Here is a 16,590-nt window from a genome sequence, read left to right as displayed (position 1 = left end):
GGCCACTGGCTGATCAGAACAGGTTTTTGTGACTTTTATTGCAAGAAAATAAATGATAATTAGTTACTTATACTCCGTTGACAATGTGTCATTTTTTGAAAGAAAAAACCTTCGTAAGTCGTTGAAGTTTACCTATACTGCTTTACTTCATTGTGCTTTCATTTAATTACATCACACGAGTATTTCCGTCTTGTTTGATAAGTTTTGATCGGTTCTCGCCTTTTGTAAGGTTGTCTTTGTCATGGGACCAGATTATTCCAGCTTCAGTTACAGGAGCAGAAACATGTAACATAATTTGTAATTTCCAGCAATGTCAGTGACATCTTTACTTTTTTTAACCTTCTTTTCATTATGTACGACATGTGTAGTTATAAACTGTCCTGCGTTTTTCAGTCTTGTTTTCTCCCTTTCTCTCTCTCTAGATCACTCTCTCTTCATTTATGTTTCTCTTTAAATAGTTAAGTATTGTAATCTGGTGCTGGCGTTTGAGGCTGTACAGAAAGCTATTTTTGAAAGAAGGAACAACTTGATCAATAATCTGCAGATCTTAACAATAAATAAATATTGTGAAATATGGCCTGTGGTAGTTTCCAAGGTGATAAGTAAAAACAGCATCTTATTAATGAATAAAACATTAATATTCATAATTACATTATGGTTAACAAAAATATGAACAATTGTAAGTGGTGTTCCTTTCTATAGTTTGTGTTATGATGCACAATTTTGTAAGTTATTTTATGTTTCTTTTGCATTGTTGGTGTTACCTTTAAAGCTGTTCTGGCCTCATACCACAATACGTGTACCTTTACACAATGGTACATTTATTTCACGAAGACAAGTTACTAACTTCAGCAGATAGCCATATGCGAGAAGAAAGAACGGCAAGTAATAAAAGTACAGGAACTTTTCACTACCAGGAGAAGAGATTGATGGACTGACGGGGTAATCTGTCAGCATTCTCTTACATTCAGGAACAGATCACATAAACGCTGTCTACTTTGCACACCTTAGGAGTGATACTGTACACTGTTACATACTGGTAAAGTATTGTCCTAATAGACTTGTGGTGTGACTCCTGACCTTGAGACTTCCTCTTGCGCAGTACTCGGTGACGATGCAGATGTTGGGCGGGTCGGTGCACGCCCCTATGAAAGCGTTCAGGTTGTCGTGTCGCAGGTCACGCATCTGTCAACAGTGAACGTCAAAACAAGCCCATCACTGTCACTTCTTTTCAGTACATCCTAGAGACTCAATACAATGAACACTTCACAGAAGCTAAACTTACATATTATTCACTCACTGAAAGTTGTTGGCTGTATATCACATGCAAATATAAGTATTGGAAACAGCCGGAGAAATAAACACATACAATCTGACAGACAAGTTCAGTTATGTGGTATTTACTAAAACAATATCCAGTCATCTTTGCGAAAAGCATTAGGTGAGGTTATTTTACCCTACTGGCTATTAAAATTGTTACACGAAGAAGAAATGCAGATGATAAACGGGTATCCATTGGACAAATATATTATACTAGAACTGACATGTGATTACATTTCCGCGCAGTTGGGGTGCATAGATTCTGAGAAATCAGTACCCAGAACAACCACCTCTGGCCGTAATAACGGCCTTGATACGCCTGGGCATTGAGTCAAAGAGAGCTTGGATGGCGTGTACAGGTACAGCTGCCCATGCAGCTTCAACTCGATACCACAGTTCATCACGAGTAGTGACTGGCGTATTGTGATGAGCCAGTTGCTCGGCCACCACCAGTCGTTTTAAATTGGTGAGAGATCTGGAGAGTGTGCTGGCAAGGGCAGCAGTCGAACATTTTCTGTATCCAGAAAGGCCCGTACAGGACCTGCAAAATGTGGTCGTGCATTATCCTGCTGAAATGTAGGGTTTTGCAGGGATCGAATGAAGGGTAGAGCCACGGGTCGTAACACATCTGAAATGTAACGTCCACTCTTCAAATTGCCGTCAATGCGAACAAGAGGTGAGCGAGACATGTAACCAATGGCACCACATACCATCACGCCGGGTGACACGCCAGTATGGCGATGACGAATACACGCTTACAATGTGCATTCACCGCGATGTCGCCAAACACGGATGCGACCATCATGATGCTGTAAACAGAACCTGGATTCATCCGACAACACGACGTTTTGCCATTCGTGCACCGAGATTCGTGGTGCAGCTCAAGGGTAACCCCAGCCATGGTCTCCATGCTACTGCAAACGTCGTCGAACTGTTCGTGCAGGTGGTTGTTGACTTGCAAACGTCTCCATCTGTTGACTCAGGGATCGTTACAGCCAAGCGGATAAGATGCCTTGTCACCTCGACTGCTAGTGATATGAGGCCGTCGGGATCCAACACGGCGTTCCGTATTACCCTCCTGAACTCACCGATTCCATATTCTGCTAACAGTTGTTGGATCTCGACCAACGAGAGCAGCAGTGTCGTGATACGATGAACCGCAATCGCGATAGGCTACAAACCGACCTTTATCGAAGTCGGAAACGTGATGGTACGCATTTCTCCTCTCTACACGAGGCATCACAACAACGTTTCACCAGGGAACGCTAGTCAACTGCTATTTGTGTATGAGAAATCGGTTTGAAACTTTCCTCACGTCAGCATGTTGCAGGTGTCTTCACTGGCGCCACCCTTGTATGAATGCTCTGAAAAGCTAATCTTTTGGATATCACAGCATCTTCTTCGTGTCGGTTAAATTTCGTTTCTGTAGCACGTCATCTCCGTTGTGTAGCAATTTTAATGGCCAGTAGTGTAGTTTTAAATGCGTAGAGAGCCGCCACAAATTATATGAATTACGGAATATTATCACACTGATTGTCTTTGGATGGATTGTAGGTTCTCTTTATTTTAGTTATATTGGTGTACAGTTTCGGATGTGTAACTGTTTTCAAATGCATGCCTGAAATACAACTCACTATTTTGTTACACCGGTACTTACTCCAGACATATGTTGGAGAATGAGCTTAGAGTCAAAACTGTACTGTTCCACTACGTCATCCAGTTACACAAAGTGTAGTAAACAGTTTTAACACCGAGATAATTTTCTGAAGTGTTTCGCTAGTTTGAAAAGTCATTTCACATGTAATGGTGTGACTGTAAGGTAAAAGACTGCGAACGAGTCACTGCTATAACGAAGTGCTTAGTAGTAAAATATGAATGTTACGTTCATAACGTGGACAGAACATAAACGTCCGGAGATGGAGATGGATGTAACTACATTATGGAACTTCACTGTGTCTCGTGGAGAATCGGATTTATGGTGTGTACAGTTTCCATTACGTCGCTCTTGAATTACGTGCTTAAAGCCACGCCTACTTCCGTCGTTTACCCCGCTTTTCTTGACTGAAGATGAGAATACAAATGCTGCTCACGATTCCTCTCCTGCCTTGGGGTACCTCCCTCTGATGCGGAAGGTACAGTAGCTTCAAATTAATGTGATTCATCCTCGCTCATTAGAACTCAAAACAGTTAGCTTCTTTCAACGGCGTGAAATTAATTTTGTGCAATTGAATCTCCGAAACATTTTTGCAACTAATTTGTCCAAAATGATGAATAATCAGTCCTTTCCTTTCCTTTCCTTGATGCATTGCGCCTGCCTTAAAAAGGGCGAAAAATCTGCGTTTTCTTTTATCAATGTACTTCGCCTGTCGTGAAAGTTCTATTTCGCCTCTTAATTTTCTGTCTCGGCCAGAAAGTGTAGAATATTTCTTTCAGAGCAGCTTTCCACCTTCAGACGTTCGTATAGGTGTTATTGCAAGTGTACTCGGTACATATGTAGTGAAAGTATTTATATAAAGAAAGCTAGCACTCCCTTTGCCAGTAGGATGATCGACAAAGTTAAGAAACATGAACAGAAAATACCTTCCTCTCCCGCATTCTAAAATCCCGTATTTTAAATTTGTAAATTTTTGTTTGTTAAATTATGATGTGTCCCAATATTTATAGGCAACTATTCGAAGCTACCGATTTCGGTCAAACAACAGACGATGCACAGTCAGCAAAGGAAAGGACTATAATTAGATACAATAACCAGATAACTAAACTAATTATGTCTAATTAAGGTTTTCCATTGTATTTTGATATCTGCGGATGGTCTGTTATGTGACGCAAACTGATAGTTTTAATTAAACATGTGTCAAATTATAATTTATCATTTTCTCTTCAGGTATTAGGCAGGATTGGCAAAGGATCATTTTTACTTTTACTTTATTATTCTCCTTACATACTACTACACTTTTCACATCAGAGATGTAATTTCTTTCATGATGTAGTTCAATAGCTTGTTGACGTCGTTGGGCATGCCTTAGAACAGTGGTTCCCAACATGGGGTGATTAAACCCTGAGGGATAAAATGAAATTTTGTAGAATTCGATTGTGTTACGGTTACGAAACTAAATTACTGCTGTCACTATTTCGTAAGACTGTGATACCGATTTCTAAGTTACCACCCCTTATATTTTTTTTCAAACACATGCAATAATCCAAGACACAATTTCGTTAAGGTTAAAGCTTATTACTCACCCATTCCACTTTTTACACACAAACTTTTTAATTTGTGCTATGCATTTATGACAGTAAAATCGAACGTATACATCACATATGCTTTAATATGTAATCGAAGCGCCGTCTCTTGAGTTGTAGATAGTTGCCACAATGGGCCACAGAACGCTTTATTACTCATTTGGCAACAGATAATCAATATAATTGAAGGTACAGCACTACATAACAATAGTTACGTAATTGTTACAAAATTGCCGCAGGGCCTTCACATTATTATTGTTCTTAGTAGTAGTTGCAAGACATAAGACTTTTCTACCAGTTCAGAAATAAGGAGTCCAGCAATGAAGTAATTTACAACAGTAAGTATAGCCCATGCATTTTAATTCGGTTGCTTTTAAAGGGTGGTGCGGAACGTGGGTGAAGCAAAACTGTCTACAGAGAGGAGTGGTCCAGAGAAAGCATATCCTCTATCAAGGATCTATCTTCTATAAAAAAAAGGTTGTTAGAAATAAGTGGAATCATTAGTTCATGATATAATAAAACACCCACAGAAACTATATTTCGTCATTCTAAAAATAAAACTGTTGAAACAGAATTTTCATTCTAAAATTTAGTGAGGCACTGATTTTGATGAAGTTAGTAATGGGGGTACTGGGTAATATCTGATTGCACTCAGGGGTGATGACCTCAAAAAGGTTACATTTACAGCATTTGTAGGGTTACAGAAAATTTTAACAATGTTGACTGGACTGCATACTTTGAAATATGAAGGCAGCAGGGACGAAACATAGGAAGTGAAAGTTTATTTACATCTTGTACAGAAATGTGTTATGAGTCGAAGGGGTACAAGAAAGGGAATCAAAGAATGAGAAGGGAGCGCAACAAGATTTTAGCTTACCCTCGATGACGGTCAGTCTGTACACTACGTACTCTTTGAAGGAAATCCAGGAGAAATTTGAGAACAGATTTCGCATTGAGATTTACTGACGACATCATAATTTTGTCAGATGTCGCAAAGGACTTGTAAGAGCAGTTCAACGGAATGGATAGTCCCTTGAAAAGAGCTTACAAGATGAACACCAAAAAATAAAGAAGCACAACAAGGGTAATGAAAGGTAGTCGAATTAAATTAGACAAGAAATGAGACAGTAAAAGTAATGTATGAGCTTTAAATGAATGCTGATTATATCGACACCCTAGCTGCAAACTGGCGTTGATACATATCATTGGGTACATGTTGAAAATGCGTGCCCCGACTGGGACTCGAACCCAGGATTTCCTGCTTACATGGCAGACATTCTATCCATCTGAGCAACCGAGGGCAGACAGGACAGAGCGCCTGCAGGGACTTACCCCTTGCTCACTCCCCGTGAGACCCACATTCCCAACATGTGCACACCACTACATTCTTTCGAGAACAGATACTACCTTCATATATAGTTAAAATATGGTTGCCCGGCCATTGACTACCTTGTGAAAACGCACATGCTACGCCCCAACTCGTAAGGGACTTGGCAGATTAATCTGCCACGAGTAATGAGTGTGATGGGCAAACATCTATTAGGGGCACTACGAATGTAGTGGTGTGGACATGTTGGGAATGTGGGTAGAACGGGGAGCGTGCAGGGGATACGTCCCTGCAGTCACACTATCCTGTGTGCCCTCGGTGGCTCAGATGGATAGAGCATCTGCCATGTAAGCAGGAGATCCTGGGTTCGATTCCCGGTCAGGTCACACATTGTCAACATGTCCCCAATAATGTATATCAATGCATGTTTGCAGCTAGAGTGTCGATTTAATTATCATTGATTCTAGAGAAGCTGCACGGTCATCAATGGTATCTGTTCTTTCGGGAACAGATACTACCTTCAGATATGTATGAGTTTTGTATTTTGTGTAGCAAAACAGATTATGATGGCCAAATTAAAGCGTTTCAATTATCTGATATTGGTAATTACAGTATTATGAAAATAAGGGATGACTGCTCACCATACAGAGGAGATGCTGAGTTGCAGACAGGCACAACAAAAAGACTGCTAACATCTACATCTACATCCATACTCCGCAAGCCACCTGACGGTGTGTGGCAGAGGGTACCTCGAGTACCTCTATCTGTTCTCCCTTCTATTCCAGTCTCGTATTGTCCGTGGAAAGAAGGATTGTCGGTATGCTTCTGTGTGGGCTCCAATCTCTCTGATTTTATCCTCATGGTCTCTTCACGAGATATACGTAGGAGGAAGAAATATACTGCTTGACTCTTCGGTGAAGGTATGTTCTCGAAACTTTAACAAAAGCCCGTACCGAGCTACTGAGCGTCTCTCCGGCAGAGTCTTCCACTGGAGTTTATCTATCATCTCCGTAACGCTTCCGCGATTACTAAATGATCCTGTAACGAAGCGCGCTTCTCTCCGTTGCATCTTCTCTATCTCTTCTATCAACCCTATCTGGTACGGATCCCACACTGCTGAGCAGTATTCAAGCAGTGGGCGAACAGGCGTACTGTCCTACTTACTTTGTTTTCGGATTGCATTTCCTTAGGATTCTTCCAATGAATCTCAGTCTGCCATCTGCTTTACCGATTATCAACTTTACATAATCATTCCATTTTAAATCACTCTTAATGCGTACTCCCAGATAATTTATGGAATTAACTGCTTCCAGTTGCTGACCTGCTATATTATAGCTAAATGATAAGGGATCTATCTTTCTATGTATTCGCATCACATTACACTTGTCTACATTGAGATGCAGTTGCCATTCCCTGCACCATGCGTCAATTCGTTGCAGATCCTCCTGCATTTCAGTACAATTTTCCATTGTTACAACCTCTCGATACACCACAGCATCATCTGCAAATAGCCTCAGTGAACTTTCGGTGTCATCCACCAGGTCATTTATGTATATTGTGAATAGCAACGGTCCTACGACACTCCCCTGCGGCATACCTGAAATCACTCTTACTTCGGAAGACTTCTCTCCATTGAGAATGACATGCTGCGTTGTGTTATCTAGGAACTCCTCAATCCAATCACACAATTGGTCTGATAGTCCATATGCTCTTACTTTGTTCATTAAACGACTGTGGGGAACTGTATCGAACGCCTTGCGGATGTCAAGAAACACGGCATCTACCTGGGAAGCCGTGTCTATGGCCCTCTGAGTCTCGTGGACGAATAGCGCTAGCTGGGTTTCACACGACCGTCTTTTTCGAAACCCATGCTGATTCCTACAGAGTAGGAACCACAGTCTTTGGCTGCCGAGGTTTGATTGCAAGCAACTGCGCCTGATGGGAGAATCACTGTATTACCCCCACACCTTCCCAACTCTTTCTTAGCCCCACTGCCCAGAGTGCTTCTCTTATAAGGTGCACCTGCATGCAGTCTGGGCTCGATGGCCAGAGATGGTGATCGTGTGTGTGAAATCGCGCTTGCATGAGTATATGTGGGTTTTCTATATCAGAAGAAGGGCTTTTGGTCGAAAGCTCACTTGTTTATTAGTCGTTTAGTTGTATCTGTTTGCGACTCAATATCCCCTGTATATGGTGAGTAGCAGTATATCATTTTCCTAATATTGTTGTTATTCTGTACTGGATTTTCCTTTGTTTGTTCATACTGATAATTATGTATTTAACGTAACCTGATTTTTTAGAGTGGTTTTCCCTACCAGACAAATTTCAGGTGTTCACCCATCATCAGCATCTGTATTACAAAAGACACATATGTATTGTGATATCTTATTTATTGGTATAGTGTATATAGCAGTGCTTTATGAGTAGGGGAAAGTGTTGTACCTGGAGAATGGTGTACTTTGGAATATATGATTTTCCTGGTTGCTGTTCGAATATAGTGACTAATTTTAGGAAGACATGAAGGGAAGCATATTAGAAACCGCCATTAAGGTTTTAAGCCATTTTCTACTGTTTTGTCATTGTGAGACATGAGGCTGTGTTTTGTGCAGATTTTGCAAATACTACGAGTTCTACGTTTTTAAATACTGTATATTATCAGGGGCAATCAAATGAAAACGAGACAGACGGAAAAGGTATGAAAATTGTTTATTATTTCAAAACTTATCACCGTGACTGTTAATACATTCATCAGTGTGAGAGACAAGACGTCAATGCCATCACGGAAAAGTGTTTGCAAACTGTCATCCCCAGGTGTGCAACTCTTCATCTGAAGCAAATCGAGGGCCCCCAATAGTTTTCTTCAAGGCTCGAGAAATATGGGAATCGCATGGGGAGAGCTCGGGACTGTATTGAGGATGGGTAAGAGCGTCCCACCGAAAATTCTGCAGCTTGGTTGTAACGTACTTGACAACATTTTGGTCCGCCCACAAAGCGTTGCGTGTCTGGGTACAAACGGTTTCGTAGGCAACCGCAAACATATTTTACGTAAAGATAATGAGGGTCTTGTTTTACATTTCGATAAATGGAATAACAGTTGTCGTGATTACTTTCGAAATAGTAAAGAGGATATGTACTTTCACCGTTTGTCTCGTTTTTATTTGACTGCCTCTTTTGTGTCAGACCTATTTGGAGAATACTGTTAATTCGTCAGTTACAAAGTTTTACAGTGAGTAAAATTGCATAACGTGTATATCATTAAGCCATCCTTTGTTAGTCGTGCACCATCTTGTATTACAAAACGCAAGAAGGCCTTCTACTACAGAGCACGTGATATTTGCGAATGAACAGAGTTTCTTTAATGTTTCAACAATTTTCCCTATCTCGAAAAATGGAAATTTGTGTTAGTTTCCAATACCTTCTATTTCAAAATATTTTTAACTTGTAACTGGTTTTTGGTAATACGTCCTATTAATTTGACTTCGCCAGTTATTGGTCAAGAGTTGATTAATAATCTAACACAGAATACTGAATACAATAAAAACATAACTCTATCCGAAAAGACCTTGAACGCCCACGGTACCGACCGGCCGCCGTTTCATCCTCAGCCTATAGGCGTCACTGTATGCAAATATGGGAAGATATGTGGCTGGCGCACTGCTTTCCCATCCGTCGTCAGTTCACAACATCGGATTAAATACAAAAGTAAGGAAATTTTCTAGGTTGCTATACCTTTACAGCACAATGAAAGATATCTTTCTAAGTACACAACCACGTTCTGGATGTGAACAATTTTTTACAAGGGGGAAAAATTTAATTTTTTGGAGTAATTTTTGTAATTTTGGGGAAAGACTACAGCAGACATAAATTGAATGCTGTCATTTCAAAATGGCGGCCGCCAAAAACAGGTAAAATAACTTGCTATACAAAAAAATCTTACGTCAAGTACGTAATTATTAATACGACATATTTGCAATTCCTACAAACTGCGCAGTACCGAATGTACAAGACATCGTATATAAAGGGGACATAGAATGCGGACTAGTAATAGCAAGAAAAACATTTCTAAAAGAGAAACTCTTGTTAACGTAGATTACACATTTAATTGTTAAGAAATATTTTCTGAATATTTTTGTCTGGAGTGGAGGCCATACGGTGAAAAGTGGACATCAATTAAGGTTAGAACATAATATAAGTTTTTTATGTATGGCGCTATGGAAGTATCGTGAATATTACATGGATAAGTCGAATAATTAATAAGGAGATTGGGGAAAATTATTATGGTACAACCTGTTTAAGAGAAGGTGTTGGTTGATAGGATGCATACTGAGGCATCAATGAAGCGTTAATATGATATCAGACTGACCACCACAACAACAAGGAACTATTTATGGCCTTGTAGGCGTAAAACAGGTTCACAAAATCAATAAGTACTCTAAAACATCATTTTGCGTTTTTGTTTTTAATCAAAGAGATCTACCAAGCAGCGGTGGGCGAAATTTATCAAGTGACACATATAGTGGGGTAAAAGAATGGAAACCTTGTGGTGCCCACCCTGATGGACACCTGTTGTACGCATGTTAAAAAGCATAAACAGTGCTGGTCGCTTACGGCGTCAGCCTTCCTGGAAACTTTCCAGACCTGCCACGCTGTTTGAGCACGGGAGTCCCTGATCGAGTAAATATTGTGAGCCGCCTCAGACTGCAAGAGGAAAGTTCTCTGCTGAGGAAGGTACCTATACAAGTCGCGAAAAAGGTAAAATGAGCGACCGGAGATGGTAGAAAGGCGGAGGGAGACACGATAAAAGTACGATTTCTGTAACCAGTCTCAGAACATCAGCGTAAAAACGACATAGGTAATATCCGAAACAACGCCAAATTAGTTAGCGAAAATAGATAAAATGTAAAGAACAAGTGGTCCATTAATCTTCTATTTACAGTACAAAAGATTATTACAGAAAACACGCACAGTAAGCATTTAAATAGAAACCATCAAACCTTAACAGAAGAAAAAGTAAGCTGGTTGTAGTATGTAATACTATGAACTAAACGACGTATTTGATGAGGCAGTGAGTAGATGTTGATGCTTTATTCGGAACTCATTGATGTGAAGAAAGCCTTGTTCTTCGTTTCAGCTACTTTCATACCGAAAACTCTGGAGAAACAGGGAATATACTCTAGATATCTAACGTACGGTTAGACTACGAGGTGACCGAAAGGTCCGTTGATATTTGAAAATTTATTCTTTACGGAACAGTATAGGTAGAGAGATAAAAATTGACACATATGTTTGAAATGGCGTGGGGTTTTATTGAAACCAAAGCAGAATTCACAAAACGACCAACAGATGGCGTTTCGTATGACACAAAAACAATGATTATCATAACAATTGATTTCTAGCAAAGATGATATTCTTTATAACAAATGCTGAACACTTGGCGGTCATTCAATAACAATACCCTAGTTGAGAGACAATGTTGTGAACAGCAGTGTACATCGTATCAGTGGGTTTGGTGAAAAATTGCTGTCGCTAAGTTTGTGACTATCAGTAAAATTTTTCTAGGTTTGTGACCGCATTATCAATATGTAAGACTGTCGACGTTTCTCTCACTGTTGATTATCAATATGTAAGACTGTCGACGTTTCTCTCACTGTTGCAAATGAGCTCCTTCAGGATGGTTTTGTTTACAAACACCCCGAGGAAGATCATCTGCGACAGAGACAGAAAAGTCGTTAGTTTTACATATTGACAATGTGGTCACAAACCCCCTTCCCCCCCCCCCCCCCCCCCCAAAAAAAAAATATTAACAGTGACAATGGCCGTTTAAGCCTACGTTTATATATGTTCATGATGACGCTGGATTTTATCAGTATAGCACTGGAGGTACCCCTTAGTGCTCTCCAAAGAGTAATGCATGGAATGTCGGTGTAACCTGCGATTTCACGAGCGTGGACTTCTCCATGTAGAGATGAACGGGCTGAAGTCTCCATTTCTTCCTGAATTTTCCGATTAGCAGTAGTACTTGTCTGATCGCCCAATACAATCCGTAGCTTCGAACTTCGTGACCAGTTTCATCCCCTTTCTTATTGCGGTAGGGTCGTAAAAGTAGATTAACAGCTTATTCACTCTGATGGTAAAGCTTCACCAACAGTGCCTTTTTTTGGTAGAGTCAACATGACACAATTGAGGGCGCATCTGAATCCCCCTCTCAATACAGCTCTTTTTATAAACGACTCTCATGCGGGGTCACTGACGTGCTGGTGTCCTGTGTCACCTGTTTGCCAGTTTTTGCACTCGTTTTTGGTTTCATTGAGACCCCACATCATTTCAGGGACGTGTGTCAAGTTTTACCGGTCTATCTACACTACTGGCCATTAAAATTGCTACACCAAGAAGAAATGCAGATGATAAACGGGTATTCATTGGACAAATATACCTGTATTATACTAGAACTGACATGTGATTACATTTTCACGCAATTTGGGTGCATAGATCCTGAGAAATCAGTACCCAGAACAACCACCTGTGGCCGTAATAATGGCTTTGTTGAGCCTGGGCATTGAGTCAAACAGAGCTTGGATGGCGTGTACAGGTACAGCTGCCCATGGAGCTTCAACATGATACTACAGTTCATCAAGAGTAGTGACTGGCGCATTGAGGCAGTTGCTCGGCCACCACTGACCAGACGTTTTCAATTGGTCAGAGATCTGGAGAATGTGTTGGCCAGGGCAGCAGTCGAACATTTTCTGTATCCAGAGATTGCCCGCACAGGCCCTGCAACATGCGGTCGCGCATTATCCTTCTTAAATGTGGGGTTTCGCAGGGATCGAATAGAAGGTAGAGCCACGGGTTGTAACACATTGAAATGTAACGTCCACTATTCAAAGTGCCGTCAATGCGAACAAGAGGTGACTGACACGTGTAACCAATGGCACCCCATACCATCACGCCGGGTGATACGCCAGTATGGCGATGACGAATACACACTTCCAATGTGCGTTCACCGCGATGTCGTCATACACGGATGCGACCATCATGATTCTGTGAACAGAACCTCGATTCATCTGACAAAATGACATTTTGCCATTGGTGCACCCAGGTTCGTCGTCGAGTACACCATCGCAGGCGCTCCTGTCTGTGATGTAGCGTCATGGGTAACCGCAGCCATGGTCTCCGAGCTGATAGTCCATGCTGCTGCAAACTTCGTCGAACTGTTCATGCAGATGGTTGTTGTCTTGCAAACGTCCCCATCTGTTGACTCAGGGATCGAGACGTTACTGCACAAACCGTTACAGCCATGCGGATAAGATGCCTGTCATCTCTAATGCTGGTGATACGAGGCCGTTGGGATCCAGTACGGCGTTCCGTATTACGCTCCTGAACCCGCCGATTCCATATTCTGCTAACAGTCATTGGATCTCGACCAACGCGAGCAGCAATGTTGCGATACGATAAACCGCAATTGCGATACGCTACAATCCGGCCTTTATTAAAGTCGAAAACGTAATGGTACGCATTGCTCCTCCTTACACGAGGTATCACAACAACATTTCACCAGGCAACGCCGGTCAACTGCTGTTTGTGTATGAGAAATCGGTTGGAAACATTCCTCATGTCAGCACATTGTAGGTGTCGCCAACGGCGCCAACCTTGTGTGAATGCTCTGAAAAGCTAATCATTTGCATATCACAGCATCTTCTTCCTGTCGGTTAAATTTCGCGTCTGTAGCACATCTTAGTGGTGCAGCAATTTTAATGGCCAGTAGTGTACATGATTCCGTGACTTAGTGCATTTTCAAATGTTAGCGGACTTCTGGTTGACTCTGTACTTTGAAATTGGAAAACATTACAAGAAGTCAGGATGATTCCATTCAATCAATAACAATTGCTGCATCTCAGGAAAAGATTTTTTAAATTATTTGTGTAAGATGAACAAAAGTAGACATATTCAGTGGTACATGTTTGATGGTACTACTAGTAACTACAGAAAGATGAAACTAAATTTTAGGTAGTACGCACTACAAGAATAATCCGTACACTTTATGCAGCGCGAAACGACAAGCAGAGAGTTGTGCTTTTACTGACTCGTCTAAACAGCGAAGTTGCAACCTAGTTGTCAGAGTTCTATCAGAGACTGACGACAAGAGGACTGCAGCACTTTCATGGGCTCAAGAATCTGAACGGAATAAGGTAGGTGTTGAAACCACTGTTGCTGTCACGTTTCATTCGAATGGGGTGCATAGTTTTATCAGCGATCGATCAGCTTCTTCTTCATGCAGAAACATTTTCATCGAAAAATAGGAAATTACTTCTGACACGTACTCAAAATATCTTAGTTGGTTAATTTTTCTGTAGAAAATACTTTTTGATTTTAACTTCCCAGCGAAAAGTGTCAATGCTGTCTGTTCTGCATGGCTCCCAGGAATAGACTTCCGCAATCGGGGTAGGGGATGAAACGCCAGGAGCGGGGAGAAACGATGGGGAGGGCGGGGGGGGGGGGGGGCACCTAATCTATTACACTGCAGATTTAAAACACTGACAAGAGTTCGCACGGGGTTAATTTTTACCAAAACAGTCAACCAATGTATCTTTTAAAACACATGTTGAATTTTAATTATGACAGGCGGTATCAATAAAAAGCACAGAAATAACACAACACATCCTATAATATGATCAGATGACAGGTTCTTATAACCGAAGTATTACAGACGGAATCAAAGTTGCGTAAGTTTTTAAAGTTTAATTTCCATTCCCTCTCTCTTGAATAATTTTGATCTAGCGAATTTCTTACTGGCTGCTTTTCTTGATACTCAGCGAAAGTTTCTATGTTTTTTCTTTCCTAACGCTGGATTTTAATCTTCAGTTACTATTGATGTACGAAAAAAATATCTTTCATGAATATTTTCTAATATATTTCCTGGCGTGGTCGATACATTTAATGCAGTAGTATGAGGATTTTACTTCAGGCATTAACTCCATATGACTTACACCCATAATTACATTAATGATATAAAAAGATGTATCCTGCATGTACTAATGAAATGAACTTACCTTTTATGTATCACAGTAACCTTTTGTAAAGAAATATACTTAGAGATTCTAATATCCTTTTAGAAGAATTTATTGCTTAGATCGCAAATTTTATTACATGGATAACCAGTTTCAACCAGTCCAATGGTCATCTTCAGATCGATAATCATCGAATCTGCAACAGATTAAACGTTGTGTAGAATGATGAGCACTCTCTCTCACTCTACGAGAGCGTATGCAGCACTCTACGCTGTATCTAATAAATTGCAAGTTGTGTGATTTCGGATCTAAAGATGGCCATTGAATTGGGTGAAACTGGTTATCCATATAACAAAACTTACGATCTAGGTAATAAACTGTTCTAAAAGAGTCCTAGACTCTCAAATATAGAAGATCGCCTCGTGCTTCCACTGACATGTCGGGTAATCACTTCCTATAAATTTCAACTGGCTAATATGCTTGCAGGTATACATATTTGTTGCAAATGCGTGTTATAAAAAATATTGAGATAAAGGAGAAAGGATTGTGCAACCGAACGAATAGCAGCTCAGCTGTAATGAAAAAGTGCATTTCAGTTCTTCTAGGAACTATGGGAACTAAAATGTAAATAACACGAAGCAACCACCGTGCATATCCACCATTTTGAGTTCCTTCTTCATGGAGCGGGTGATGTCGACTGACTTCTTGTGGACCTTCTTGATGGCGAATACGCGGCCCTTGTAGATACCGATCTGGGTGTAGATAGCCGAGTAACGGAAGTCGGCGTCAGGGTTGGAGCTCAGTGACACTTGGCTGGTGCGGATCAGCGGGTGAACGGCCTGAAAATAAGCCGAATGTGCACGAAATTAGCTTAATTATGTAGAATACTAAATTATTATAGAAAGTAGCCACATTAAATTAATTTAAAGGCTCAGTCTTACAAAATGGGTCAGAGAGAACGTTATTTTTAAATGGGTTGCAAATTGATAAGTGTGGATTGATCGTCATCGCCTTCCAATAACTATTGACACATAATTAACAGTACAAAACACGCCATATCCTCTGTGAGTGTTCCTTTGTTTAACTACATATACATAACTGCATTTCTGTCAATGTCATGCGTCGTACCTTGAAAAGAAACTGTGTTATGCATTTCCTCTACACTACCCTGAAGATTAGAGGGGTAGATCACATAACTAATGAGAAGGTATTGAATAGAATTGGGGAGAAGAGGGGTTTATGGCACAACTTGACAAGAAGAAGGGACCGGTTAGTAGGACATGTTCTGGGGCATCAGGGCATCACAAATTTAGCATTAGAGGTCAGCGTGGATGGTAAAAATCGTAGAGGGAGACCAAGAGATGAATACACTAAGCAGATTCAGAAGGATGTAGGTTGCAGTAAGTACTGGGAGCTAAAGAAGCTTGCGCAGCATAGAGTAGCATGGAGAGCTGCATCAAACTAGTCCAGGACTGAAGACCACAACAACAATAACCCTGAATTATCACATTTTGTACAAAGACACGAGCTTGGGGCTCGCGTTCTCGCCCTTGAGTTGTATGTGTCGTCAGTAAACTTACAGGTCAGGCTGTGTAAATGTACACTTAACCTGGCAACCCTGGCACCCAACGAGAAATTGTTATTCTCGCAGTTGAGGTGACTCGTCAATTAACCTTCTCAGAACAGAATGTGTAGTTG

General features: G+C 40.8%; 1 protein-coding gene across 3 annotated transcripts in view; it reads right to left on the bottom strand.

Annotated features, from left to right (window-relative positions):
- Nucleotides 1-16,590, bottom strand: part of LOC126278966 (guanylate cyclase 32E) — an 829,856-nt gene that overhangs the window by 172,442 nt on the left and 640,824 nt on the right. For all 3 annotated transcript variants that reach the window (XM_049979279.1, XM_049979262.1, XM_049979270.1), the window contains exons 12-13: nucleotides 15,552-15,731; nucleotides 1,081-1,185 (exon numbers count right to left, since the gene is read on the bottom strand). In XM_049979279.1, coding sequence (XP_049835236.1) covers nucleotides 1,081-1,185; nucleotides 15,552-15,731 — 285 coding nt within the window. The remainder of the gene's footprint in view (nucleotides 1-1,080; nucleotides 1,186-15,551; nucleotides 15,732-16,590) is intronic.

This window comes from Schistocerca gregaria, chromosome 1 (genome assembly GCF_023897955.1).
Source record: "Schistocerca gregaria isolate iqSchGreg1 chromosome 1, iqSchGreg1.2, whole genome shotgun sequence".
NCBI classification, from domain to species: domain Eukaryota; kingdom Metazoa; phylum Arthropoda; class Insecta; order Orthoptera; family Acrididae; genus Schistocerca; species Schistocerca gregaria.
Note: the sequence above shows the minus strand (reverse complement) of the source record. Positions and strands in the feature narration are given on the sequence as shown.